This window comes from Bos javanicus, chromosome 4 (assembly GCF_032452875.1).
Source record: "Bos javanicus breed banteng chromosome 4, ARS-OSU_banteng_1.0, whole genome shotgun sequence".
NCBI classification, from domain to species: Eukaryota; Metazoa; Chordata; class Mammalia; order Artiodactyla; family Bovidae; genus Bos; species Bos javanicus.
Window position 1 is genome coordinate 99,666,178 of NC_083871.1, and position 13,992 is coordinate 99,680,169.

At 46.9% G+C, this 13,992-nt stretch overlaps 1 protein-coding gene across 6 annotated transcripts in view; it reads right to left on the reverse strand.

Annotated features, from left to right (window-relative positions):
* Positions 1-13,992, reverse strand: part of LOC133246455 (solute carrier family 23 member 2-like) — a 68,894-nt gene that overhangs the window by 3,031 nt on the left and 51,871 nt on the right. For 5 of the 6 annotated variants that reach the window (XM_061414795.1, XM_061414796.1, XM_061414797.1 and 2 more), the window contains 6 exons: positions 13,772-13,892; positions 12,526-12,682; positions 11,598-11,851; positions 3,232-3,396; positions 2,745-2,853; positions 1,398-1,493 (listed from right to left, as the gene is read on the reverse strand). In XM_061414795.1, coding sequence (XP_061270779.1) covers positions 1,398-1,493; positions 2,745-2,853; positions 3,232-3,396; positions 11,598-11,851; positions 12,526-12,682; positions 13,772-13,892 — 902 coding nt within the window. Of the gene's footprint in view, positions 1-11; positions 714-1,397; positions 1,494-2,744; positions 2,854-3,231; positions 3,397-11,597; positions 11,852-12,525; positions 12,683-13,771; positions 13,893-13,992 lie in introns of those variants that run through there. The other variant, XM_061414798.1, reaches the window with a different exon arrangement.

Consider the following 13,992-nt stretch of genomic DNA (forward strand, 5'->3'; position numbering starts at 1 on the left):
GAGACAGAGAGCGAGGTCGGGACTGGGCCCCAAGGGAGCTGGCAGACCTGGGCAGGAGGAGGCTCTGGAGAGGCCAGTTCGCAATTCCCTGATCCAGCCGGCAGCTCGTCCTTCTCCTCCTCCCAGCCCACCCCAAGAATCAGCTCAGCTCAACACCACCCAACTCAACTCAATGGATGAGAGAGTTGGACCATAAAGAAGGCTTGAGCGCCAAAGAACTGCCGCTTTAGAGCTATAGTGCTGGAGAAGACTCTTGGGAGTCCCTTGGACAGCAAGGAGATCCAATCAGTCCATCCTAAAGGATATCAACCCTGAATATTCATTAGAATGACTGATGCTGAAGCTGAAGCCCCAATACTTTGGCTACCTGATGAGAAGAGCTGACTCACTGGAAAAGACCCTGATGCTGGGAAAGATTGAAGGCAGGAGGAGAAGGGGACACAGAGGATGAGATGGTTGGATGGCATCACCTACTCGATGGACATGAGTTTGAGTAAGCTCCGGGAGTTGGTGATGGACAGGGAGGCCTGGCATGCTGCAGTCCATGGGGTTACAAAGAGTCAGACGTGACTGAGTGACTAAACAACAACAACAACTCAGCTCATCACCAGGAGTTTCTGAGCTCTAGGGTACGACCTTCTGTGAACCACTGTTCTTTCCTCCTCTTCCAAGGTGGACCTTTCTATGTTTCAATGTTTCTGGAATGCAGGTGTCTTTTATGTTTGGTGGAGAGAAGAAATGTGGAAAACAGAATATCAGAATAAGCAGGAGTTATTACAGAGGTCCTTTCAAGGCAGGGAAAGCCCCCAGTGAGGACAGCTCTGCACCCTTCCCCGGACACATCCTCAGCACTGATGGGTTTGCTGTGCTCATCGCCACACTCGGTGCCCTGTAGTGTAAGGGTCTGTGGTTGTGTGTCCCTTTCCTACGAGCCTGTGAGGCTCCAGAAGGCCGGGCATGTCCTGCTGCTCTCTGTACACTCAGTACAGAGCACCTGGAGCACAGCACACCAGCTATGGCTTTGGTTGGGATATGAATCTATACTGTGTTCTCTCCCTCCCCAGCTAGACTGCAGGCTCTAAGAGAGCTGGGGCTGTGCCTTTTGCGCTTTGCTTCTGGTATATTTCCCACCTTAGGGTCCTTCTATGGGCTGAACTGTGCTCACCCACCCACCCCCAAAATCATATGTTGAACCCTAACCCCACTCCTCACGTTCCTCAGAATGTGACTATATTTGTAGACAGGGACTTTAAATCACCCCACCCAGACCCTGGACCCACTCAGGGTATGCTGTGGCCAGCCTCACATGGGAACTGGGGCTAGGGAAGCAATGTGGCTGGCCCTAATGCTGACTGTCTACCCAAACTGCCAGCTTACAGGGAAGAGATGAGCCCTACCAGGGATGGTGTTGTCCAACAGGAATCCCAGAAATCCACCAACAAACATGCCCGTGGTCAGCAGCACCTGGATGACTTGGTCCAGCTGAAGAATCCCTACAGTGGAGGCAAAAGTGACAGGGATTAAAAAATGGGCAGAGGATCTTGACAGAGACTTTGCCAAAGAAGATGTCCAGATGACCAACGAGTACATGAAAGGTGTTCAGCATCACTGACAGCAGGGAAATGCAAATCAAAACCACAGTGAGACATTCATCTCACACCTGTGAGGATGGCTTTTCCCCAAAAGAACTGAGAAGTGTTGGCAAGGGTGTGGAAAAATAGAAACCCTTATGCATCATTGATGGGCCTGTAAATTAGTGCAGCCATATGGAAAACAGCATGGATGTTCCTTAAAAAATTAAAAACAGAACTACCATTCAGTTCAGTCACTCAGTCGTGTCGGACTCTTTGCAACCCCATGAACTGCAGCACACCAGGCCTCCCTGTCCATCATTATGACCCAACAATTCCACTTCTGGGTATTTATTCAAAGAAAATGAAAACACCAACTCAAAAAGACACATGCACAGCCACATTCACAGTAGCATTATTTACAACAGCCAAGATATCGAAACAACCTAAGTGTTCATCAGTGGATGAGCAACTAAAGAAAATGTGTATGTTTACAATGGATATTATCCAGCCATAAGGAAAAGAATGCAATGTCGCTATTTACACAACATGGATAGACCTTGAGGGCACTGTGCTGTGAAATAAATCAGAGAGAGAAAAACAAATATGTATGATCTCACTTATTATATGTAGACTCTTAAAAAAAAAAAAAAAAAAAAACTCATAGAAAAGAGATCAGATTTGCAGTTACCAGAAGCGGGAAGTGGGAGAAGGAGGTGCTGGAGGAAGGTGATCAAAGATACACACTTCCGGTTATGAGATAAGGATGAGCAGTGTAATGTACAACATGAAAACTATGGTTAATGCTGCTGTACGTCAACCACACAGTTCTTAACAGAATAAACCCTAAGAGTTCTCACTACAAGGAGAAATGTTTTTCTTTTTTCCCCCACTTCTTTTTATTGTATCCATGTGAGATGATGGGTGTTAACTAGACTTATTTTGGTAATCATTTCACAATGGATGTACATCAAAACTTTATGCTGTATACCTGGAATCATACAGTGATGTATGCCAGTTATATCTCAACAAAACTGGAAATAAGTAATGGCGATGTAATGTACAACATGGTGACTATAGTTAATTTAAAATAAGTGACAGGAATTGCCAGGAACCAAGGGCCCCACCGGCTCTGCTCCTGGAATGGTCACAGTCTAGAGGATGGAGAATCACCTGTGCGGAGCCTCTCTGGGTTCTTGTTCACCCAGTTGGGAATGGCAAGCCCACAGAAGATGGAGAAGCCGAAGATGAAGAGGTTTCTGGATGAGTTCAAGTCCACGTACTGCAAGAGAGAGGCCCGGAGCCATCAGCACCTATACTGAACACCAAGCACCCCTCTAAAGTGCCCCTGTTCGCCCATCACTGGAGGCTGGAGGGGGAGGTTGGATTCAGAGGGCACAGGCTCTGGGTCAAGTCCCAACTCCCCCTTGACCCTGAGAGCTGAGTGGTTTGGATAATTCAATACAAACGGATCCAATTTTGTTTTTCAGAAGTTTGGATGTTCCTGGTTACTTCCCTCCATTTGGGGCCGGTGCATTTGCTGGGACTAGAGGATGCCCTTCTCCTCCCTTGTCCCCGGGCTGTTCCATTCATCTCCATCCCCATGGGCTCCTCTCAGGAGATGCAATGCTTCTGCTTTTCCAAGGGTGCCTTGCCTCACCTGGAGATTGGAAATCCCCACGGCAGTGATGACCCCGAACATCACCAGGAACATGCCTCCGATCACGGGTGTCGGGATGGTGGCAAATGCAGCCCCGATCTTCCCAAATATGCCCATCAGGAGCAGCACGCAGCCCGCAGCGACAATCACCATCCTGCTTCCTACCTGCAGCACGCGGGGAGAAGGGATACAGATGGTGGCTGAGCTCCAACCAGGCCACATGCCCTGGAGACCTCTGCACTCTTCCTGGGGAATCACAAACAACAGCTCCAGGGGACCTGCAGGAGGAGCCCCCTGTTCTTCTCATGGGGCTAGGGAAAGGATGAGGCTGTGATCTTGGGTCCCAGCCTCTGCCCTCACCTCTCCTCTCTGCTGCTCTCATACCTATCTTCAAGTCCTGACTCCAGTGCTCCTTCTCTGGGCAGCTTTTTGTGAAGAAGTGGCAAGAAGTCTCTTTTGGGAAGGAGTGGCCCAATGCTTAAGAATGGAGTTTGAGAGCCAGTTCCAACTCTGCCTCTAACTAGCTGTGCTTTTTATGCATGTTATCTAACCTCTCCAAATATCAGCCTTCAAATTTACCAGGTGGAATTAATAATACTTACTTCACAAGCTTATTATAGGAGGCCAGCATTACCCTGGCAGTACCAAAGCCAGATAAGGACACTACAAGGAAAGAACGTACAGGTGAACCTTGAATAATGATTTGGAACTGTGTAGGTTCCTTTACCGGAGAAGGCAATGGCAACCTACTCCAGTACTCTTGCCTGGAAAATCCCATGGACAGGGGAGCCTGGTAGGCTGCAGTCCATGGGGTCGCTGAGGGTCGGACACGACTGAGCAACTTCCCTTTCACTTTTCCCTTTCATGCATTGGAGAAGGAAATGGCAACCCACTCCAGTGTTCTTGCCTGGAGAATCCCAGGGATGGGGGAACCTGGTGGGCTGCCGTCTATGGGATTGCATAGAGTCGGACATGACTGAAGCGACTTAGCAGTAGCAGCAGGTTCCTTTACATGCAGATATTTTTCAACAGTAAACACAGCAGCACTAAACAATCCATGGTAGGCTGAATCTGTGAATGTGGAACCACGGATATGATGGAACCACGGATATGGAGCGACCACATGTACAAAGATCCAACTGTACATTATGCAAGGGTTTTTGGTTGTGAGGAGGGTTGGTGCACCTAATCCCACCCCATTTCCCATATTGTTCTAGGGTCAACTGTACAGACCAATATCTTTGATGAATATAGATACAAAAACTATCAACAAAATATTAGCAGACCAAATTTAACAGCACATTAAAAGGATCATACACTATGATCAAGTGGGATTTATCTCTGGGATGCCAGGATGTCTCGACATATGCAAATCAATAAATGTGATACACCACATTAATAGAATGAAAGATAAAAATATATGATCATCTCAATAGATGCAGAAAAAGCACTGGACAAAATTGAACATCCTTTGTTGATTAAAAAAAGACTTTCAACAAGTCAAATATAGAAAGAATGTAGCTAAAGGCAAATGTAAAAAGCCCACAACTCACATCATGCTCAAGGCTGAAAGGTGGGAAACTTTTCTTCTACGATCAGATCAGAACCAAGACTAGGGTGACACTCTCACCACTCCTATTCCACACATTACTGGAAGTCCACAGCTATAGGAACCAGGTAACATAAAGAAATAAAAGGCATCCAAATGAAAAAGGTAGGAGTAAAATTATCTTTATTTGCAGATGATATGATCTCATATGTAGAAAATCCTAAGACTGCACTAAGAAATTGTTAGAACTAATCGGTGAATTCAGTAAAGTTACAGGATAGAAAATCAATGTACAGAAATGCCACATTCCACACTAATAATAAAACATCTGAAAAAGAAATAAAACATACCCGTTCATAATAGCATCAAAAACAATAAAATATTTAAAGATGAATTTAAACAAGGAGGTGGAAACTATAAGACTTTGAGGAAAGAAAATGAAGAAGACACAAATAAATGCAAAGGTATATTATGTCATGACTTGAAGAGTTAGTATTGCTAACTGTCCATATTACTGAAGCCATCTATGGATTCAATGCAATCCCTATCAAATTTTCAACAGCATTTCCACAGGAATAGAAAAAAAATTCTAAATGCTTACATATAGTAGTATAGTGTCAGTTGTTCAGTTGTGTCCACTCTTTGCAACCCCATGGACTGTAGCCCACCAGGACCCTCTTTCCATGGAATTCTCCAGGCAAGACTACTGGAGTGGGTAGCCATTCCCTTCTCCAGGGGATCTTCCCAACCCAGGGATCAAAGCCAGATCTCCTGCATTGCAGGGGGATTCTTTATCATCTGAACCACCAGGGAAGCCCCTAAAATGCTTATGTAAGCACTGCTGATGCTAAGCCGCTCAGTCGTGTCTGACTCTTAGCGACCCCATGGACTGCAGCCCACCAGGCTCCTCCATCCATGGGATTTTCCAGGCAAGAGTACTGGAGTGGGGTGCCATTGCCTTCTCCGTATGTAAGCACAAGAGATGCCAAATAGATAAAGCAATTCTGAAAAAGAAAAATAAAGCTGGAAGCATCTCAATTCCTGATTTTAAACTATACTACAAAACTATAGTAATCAAAACAGTATGGTGCTTGCATAAAAACAGAAACATACACCAAGGGGACAGAATTGAGAGCCCAGAAATAAGTCCATGCATATATGGGCAATGTTTGACAGGGCTTCCCAGGGTGCAAGCTTCATCCCTGGTCATGGAAGGAACATCCCACATGCCATGTGGCCCAGCCAAAATGTAAAAAAAAAAAAACAAATGAACAAAAACATTAAAATGATACTCCAGGGTAGTTTGTTTTGTAGGAATAAAAAGCTCTGGAGATCTGTTGCACAGCATTGTGGGTGGATACACTTACTAGTACTGAACTGTACACTTCAAAAATATTAAGATGGTAGATTTTATGTTATGTGTCTTCTACCACAATGTTTAAAAATTTTAAAATACTCCAATGTCAACAACTTGAAGTCTGTTAATGCAGTGATAGAGTAGCAGAATTCACCTTTGCTTATTTCTCTTCCCAGCTTAAGAGCACATTGACCACTGACTGCCACCTGGTGGCTGGTGCAGGTTGATACGCCCAGCGAGGACCAGCAGTGGCACAACCAGGGCACCAGTCCCGTCCTCTGGCCACATGGAGTGTGAAGGGCATGCCCCCGCTATTCAGGGCCTAACAAAACACGGTCCACTGGAGAAGGGCGTGGCAAACCACTTCAGTATTCTTGCCTTGAGAAGACCATGAGCACAGTTTATTTAACTGACTTCATAAGAAAACATGTGATAAGAATTTACCACATCGGCAGGCCTCCCTTGCCTGCCCACGGCAGCTCTTAAAGTTATCCTATATTAATAAAGCTACTTCTTGCCTATCAAAAAAAAAAAAAAAAGAATTTACCACATCAAAGGAAACTTCTGTTTTGTTTACAAGCCTAACAATGAACTGTGGGAACTAAGCATGAATCTAAGCACAATGAATCAACTTTCAGGTTCAACCAACGCCCTTTGGATACACTGATGATCTCATGAATGGCAGGTCATCCCAAATCCTACCACCACAGAATTAACCATGCAGCCCTGGGTCTCTTTTGGTCTCAGGACTGACATCTGGGCTTGTGTGACATCCCATCACACCCTAGAGAAGTGACGGGAAGTCTCTGACCAACCTAATTCCTCCCCTCACGCCACCACTTGTCCCCCACTTCCCACCCCACCAACTAGGAGAGAACCAAAAACTAGTGAAGGCAAAAGAGAAAAGGAAAGATATACCCATCTGAATGCAGAGTTCCAAAGAATAGCAAGGAGAGATAAGAAAGCCTTCTTAAGTGAACAAGGCAAACCAATACAGGAAAACAAAAGAATTGGAAAGACTAAAGGCAATGGCACCCCATCCAGTACTCTTGTCTGGAAAATCCCATGGATGGAGGAGCCTGGTGGGCTGCAGTCCATGGGGTCGCTAAGAGTCGGACACGACTGAGTGACCTCCCTTTCACTTTTCCCTTTCATGCATTGGAGAAGGAAATGGCAACCCAATCCAGTGTTGTTGCCTGGAGAATCCCAGGGATGGGGGAGCCTGGTGGGCTGCCGTCTATGGGATTGCATAGAGTCAGACACGACTGAAGCGACTTAGCAGCAACAGCAGCAGAGATCTCTTCAAGAAAATTGGAGATACTAAGGGAACATTTCATGCAAAGGTGGGCACAATAAAGGACAGTAGGGATCTAATAGACACAGAAGATATTAAGAAGAGGTGGCGAGCATACACAGATCTATACAAAAAATAACTTAATGGCCCAGATAACCACAATGCTGTGATCATTCATCTGGAGCCAGACATCTTGGAGTGTGAAGTCAAGTGGTCCTTAGGAAGCATCACTGTGAACAAAGCTAGGGGAGGTGAAGGAATTCCAGCTGAGCTATTTCAAATCCTAAAAGATGAAGCTGTGAAAGTGCTGCACTCAATATGTCAATATTTGGAAAACTCAGCAGTGGCCACAGGACTGAAAAAGGTCAGTTTTCATTCCAATCCCAAAGAAGGGCAACGCCAAAGAATGTTCAAACTACTGCACAATTGCACTCATTTCACATGCTGGCAAAGTAATGCTCAAAATTCTCTATGCCAGGTTTCAACAACAGTATGTGAACCGTGAACTTCCAGATACACAAGCTGGATTTAGAAAAGACAGAGGAACAAGAAATCAAATTGCCAACATCCACTGGATCACAGAAAAAGCAAGAAAAACCCAGAAAAACATTTATTTCTGCTTCAATGACTATGCTAAAGCCTTTGACTGCGTGGATCACAACAAACTGGAAAATTCTTAAAGAGACAGAAATATCAGACCACCTTACCTTCCTCCTGAGAAACCGGTATGCAGGTCAAGAAGCAGCAGTTAGAACTGGACATGGAAAAATGGACTAGTTCCAAATTGGGAAAGGAGTACATCAAGGCTGTATATTGTCACCCTGCTTATTTAACTTATATGCAGAGCACATGATGCGAAATGCTGGACTGGATGAAGCAAAAGCTGGAATCAAGATTGCCGGGAGAAATATCAATAACCTCAGATACACAGATGACACCACCTTATTGCAGAGAGCAAAGAGGAATTAAAGAGCCTCTTGAAAGCGAAAGAGGAGAGTGGAAAAGCTGGCTTAAAACTTAACATTCAAAAAACAAAGATCATGGCATCTGGTCCCATCACTTCATGGCAAACAGATGGGGAAACAACGGAAACAAGGGCAGACTTTATTTTCTTGGACTCCAAAATCACTGCAGATGGTGACTGCAGCCATGAAATTAAAACATGCTTGCACCTTGGAAGAAAATCTATGGCCAACCTAGATAGCATATTAAAAAGCAGAGACATTATTTTGTCCACAAAAGTCTGTCTAGTCAAAGCTATGGTTTTTCCAGTAGTCACATATGGATGTGAGAGTTGGATCATAAAGAAGGCTGAACACCAAAGAACTGATGCTTTTGAACCATGGTGTTGGAGAAGACTCTTGAGAGTCCCTTGGATTGCAAGGAGATCAAACCAGTCCATCCTAAAGGAAATTAACCCTGAATATTCATTAGAAGGGCTGATGCTGAAGCTGAAGCTCCCATACTTTGGCCACCTGATGCGAAGAGCTGACTCATTAGAAAAGACCCTGATGCTGGGAAAGACTGAAGACAGGAGGAGAAGGGGACGACAGAGGATGAGATGGTAGGATGGCATCACTGACTCAATGGACATGAGTTTGAGCAAACTCTGGGAGATGGTGAAGGACAGGGAGGCCTGGCATGCTGCAGTCCATGGGGTCACAAAGAGTCAGGCACGACTGAGCAACTGTCATCCTGCTTATTTAACTTATATGCAGAGTACATCATGAGAAATGCTGGGCTGGATAAAGCACAAGCTGGAATCAAGATTGCCAGGAGAAGTATCAATAACCTCATATGTAGATGACACCACCCTTATGGCGAAGGGGAAGAACTAAAAAGCCTCTTGATGAAAGTGAAAGAGGAGAGTGAAAAAGTTGGCTTGAAACTCAACATTCAGAAAACTAAGATCATGGCCTCCGGTCCCATCACTTCATGGCAAATAGATGGGAAATCAATGGAAACAGTGACAGATTTTATTTTCTTGGGCTCCAAAATCACTGCAGATGGTGGCTGCAGCCATGAAATTAAAAGATGCTTGCTCCTTGGAAGAAAATCTATGACCAACCTAGACAGCATATTAAAAAGCAGAGACAGAACTTCACCAACAAAGGTCTGTCTAGTCAAAGCTATGGTTTTTCCAGTAGTCACGTACAGATGTGAGATTTGGACTAAAGAAAGCTGAGCGCTGAAGAATTGATGCTTTTGAACTGTGGTGTTGGAGAAGACTCTTGAGAGTCCCTTGGACTGCAAGGAGATCCAACCAGTCAATCTTAAAAGAAATCAGTCCTGAATCTTCACTGGAAGGACTGATACTGAAGCTGAAACTCCAATATTTTGGCCACCTGATGGGAAGAACCGACTCATTGGAAAAGACCCCAATGTTGGGAAAGATTGAAGGCAGGAGGAGAAGGCGATGACAGAGCATGAGATGATTGGATGACATCACAGACTCGATGGACATGAGTTTGAGTAAACTCTTGGAGTTGGTGATGGACAGGGAGGCCTGGCGTGCTGCAGTCCATGGGGTCACAAAGATTCGGACACAACTGAGCAACTGGACTGAACTGAACTGTAGTCCACGGGGTCACAATGGGTAGGATACAACTGAGCAACTGAACAACTCGATTTGCAGCCTGCTCATGTACCTTTCTTCCCCCCTCCTTCCTTCTACTCTAAACAGCCTTAATTTAGAAATTATACATCAAAAATTTTTTGTCCCATTTATTGAGTATAATTTTCTGTTCTGCATGATATTTGCTTCCTTTAGCAGGAAAAATAGTTGCTGCCTTTTACTCATGTAGCCCATTCCTGTTATATTTCTGTGTGGGTCAGTGGTCCTCACGTGGAAAAACATTCCTTTCACTTGCACTAAAGGTTTGGAAACTTTGGGAAAATACCCAGGCTTCCATGGTGTCAATTGCTCCAGGGCTGGGTGCTGGCCGTGCTGTTGCTCACGCGTTTTAGCTCCCACTGTGGGCCCGAGGTCATGCAGATACAGAGGTGGATAGGTCTGAGGTGTGATCAGAAAATGCAGCGAGGGGAAATGAATAGCGGGCTCTGTATTCTCCAAAGCTGACTTCACTTGTTCTGGGAAACACCACACCTCTGCACTGAAGCAGACAGGAAAGCAACATCGTAATAATATTCTTTTCTAAGCCTTCTTAGAAAGCACCATCTTGAAGAATTCGTGCTGAACTTATGGGGCTTTCCTGTGGAAAATGGGAGCCCAGAAGAGATTTTAAGTAGGAACTAATTTAATTGGGTTCTAGAAAGATCCTTGGGCAGCCAGGTGGCAGCTAGATGAGAGATGGGCAAGATCCTGGGAAGAGATAGTTAGGGATGCTGCCATGTTCAGGTGAGAGATGATTGATCAAGCTGTGGTCCTGCTTGGAGAAAAGAGGACAGGAGGGCCACAGGCACACAGAGAAGACAGAATCCACTGTGAGGGGTGCAGGTCAGAGACAATAAGGATGCCCTGGGTGAATCCACAGGACAAGGTTTACAATGAGGAGAGGTAAGACAGGGGCATGGGCTGAACATCAGAGGCCATACTGAGTGAGAGGCACCCTTGGGACACGCAGGCACAGGTGACCACAGCCAAGAAGGTCAGAACAGTAGCAAAATAATGGCTCCTCAGAGATGTCCACATCCTGATCCCAAACTCACACGGCAAAGGGGATTTAAGGATTTTGAGATGGAGAGAGTATCCTGAATTACCCAGGTGGCCCAGTCTAATTACACACACCCACATAAGCAGAGTCTTTCCCAGGTGTAGTCAAAGGGAGATGTGACAAGGGAAGAAAGGTCAGAGAGATGCAATGTTGCTGGCTTTAAGATGGGGGAAAGAGGCCATAGCCAAGGATGTGGGGAGCCTCTAGATGATGGAAAAAGCAAGGCGATGGATTCTCCCCGGAGCCTCCAGGCAGGAACCTAGCCCCGCTAATAACTTTACTGTAGTCCTGTGAGACCTGTGTTGGAGTTCTGACCTCCAGATTGGTAAGATAATACATTTGGGTTATTGAAAGCCATTATGTTTGTGGTAATTTGTTGCAGCAACAATAAGAGACTAAGACATGGATGACAGATCCAGGTACTTAGCCTGCACACCCACCACCCACCCCTGCCACACACACATACCCGTGGACCACTGTCTTCAGCCTTACCCTGGTGATGCCCAGTGCGCCCACATTCTCGCTGTAGGAGGTGGTGCCGTTCCCTGTCCCCCAGGCCCCTGCCAGCAGGCAGCCCAGGCCCTCGATGCCGATGCCTCGGTTGATGGCATGCTTTGGAGGGGGTGGTGCCCCAACCAGGCGGGCACAGGCATGATAATCGCCTATTGACTCCACCATTGAGGAGATTACCGCTGCGATGATCCCAAAAACCCCAGCCGGGCTGACGGTGGGGAGGCCCCACTGTCCTGAAAATGCAATGCAGAGGGAATATTAACCCAGAAGACAACAGGTTACTGGACCTCAAATAATTTCTTTCCAAGAGGATTCTCCGGAAGGCTTTAAAAGCTGGGCAACACGTCTTCCAGCCCCACAACTGTCCTGAGACTTTGTCTTGAACCCCTGCCTCACCCGTGCCTCCCTGGGGGTGGGTCCCATGCCCTGACCTTGGGGTCACAGTGCGCACAAAGAACCAGCAACCCGGCCTTTTCCCAGGAAGGCCCTGAAGCATTCTGAAGTCAAGGTACTTACTCAGGGAGGCCGTAGCTCCCTAGCCCCCGAGACCACCCCTGCCCATCACCACTGAAACGTGCTTATTCACACAACCTGAGCCAAGAACTGCAGGGAAAGGAGACCAGAAGAGGCCTAAGGGATGGCCTTGACCTCCAACCCAGAAATGTTCTCATTCAGTCCCGAGCCTCCCTTGTGAGGGACCCACCGAGTCCAGCAGGAGCCCCAGATGCTGGCTAGAGGTCGGGGTTCCTCTGTGCTTTTCCCCACCACAGGCTGTTGTCAGATCCCTTGGACAAGATTCTCCCCCCACCCCCTGGCTCTATTCACCACCCGCTCTGGTGCCCTGAGCCCCATGGACAGACCTAGGAAGCGTGTGTCCCAGGCAACAAGGGGCCAGTCTGCTCATTACCTGGGTAAGGGAAGCGAAACCACGGAGCCTGGCTCAGGACGCTGCCTTTGGTGTCAGTGCGGGCCAGGTACCCGTAGGCTGTGGGTGCTGAAGGGAGGGCGTCGGTGACTGTGAGCACAAAGCAGAGCAGCCACGAGATGCAGAGCCCCAGCAGTACCTGCGGAAGGGAGGTGCCCTTCACACCTGGTCCCACTCCCTGCCCCTGTCCACACCTCCCAGCAAGGTTGGGCAAAAGAGAGAATTCAGACAAGCTCTTCAAAATGAGGAAGTGTTGGATTAGGAACCCTCCCAGTGACAACAGAAATCTGTGTGTCAGGGGATAAGTAACACAGTAAAGGAACACAGACAGTAAACCAAAGGGAGACCTTATGCCAGGTAAAGGCAGAAATGTCCAGCATAGTAGACAAGGCCTGGGTCAGAAGGACTGCAAGCTGACTCCCTTTCTACTGTTTGCTGGTCACATGACTTGCTTCAAACTCCTTGAGCCTGAGTTTGCTCATCTGTACAATGGAATTTCAGCCATTGCTCTGCAGAGCCTGAAGCAGGATTTCTTAAAGTGGGGTCCTCAGATGTATTGATTTATAATCTCTGGTGGTAGAACTCCAGACATCTGTACTTTTAGCAATGTTCCCAAGTGAATCTTATGCACACTGAACTTCTGAACCACTGGCCTACAGGGTTGTGGAAGGATCAATGAGATCATTACATGGAAGTATCATTTTTATAATGCAGAATGTAGGTCATAGGTGAATCAAACCTGAAAACACCTTTATGGGGTTGCCAACTGTGCCTGCTTGACAGATTGGAACAAATTCAACAGAGAAGGCTCTGAAAAAGGAGGCACCATCTGAATCATCCAGGAACCAATGAGAAAGAACCTAAGCATCTTGGCCCTTCGTTTTGCACCCATAGTGGTGATTCTGGCTACCTCCCCCAGGGCCATGCTCTGAGGACATCCCGGGAAACATGAGGAAGCTGTCCCACACTGGCGACCACTGTGGCAACCTGGGGAAAGCTCTCTGCTCCCGCAGGAGAGAAGCACTGAGGGAGGAGCTGTAGGGCATTAAGCCAATGCTCCCACCACCCATGGGCAGGGTGGGGAGGAGCAGTTAGGGGAGGCCGAGGAGGAGAGGCCACTGCAGGTAGAGAGCATTTGACTTGAGGCCCATCAGGATGAGCAAGAGCCTGCCCCTCACTCTCCAGGTGAGTCAGCTAAGAATGGCAGTGGGTGGGGAGTGCTTCTTACAGGGAAGATCTGAAACAGGTAGAACTTAGAGGTGTGAGACTTCTTCTCTCGTCCATAAACGGGCACGGGCACTGCGATGTTCTTCAGGTACTGAGAAAACAGCACGATGAGGAAGATGGTCCTGAAACAGAAACAAACCACACCCAACCTGGTGAGCTGGGGCTCATCCAGAGCGAGGATCCAGGAAGCTGGGCCACCATGTGCCTCTGGGTCTGGGGAGC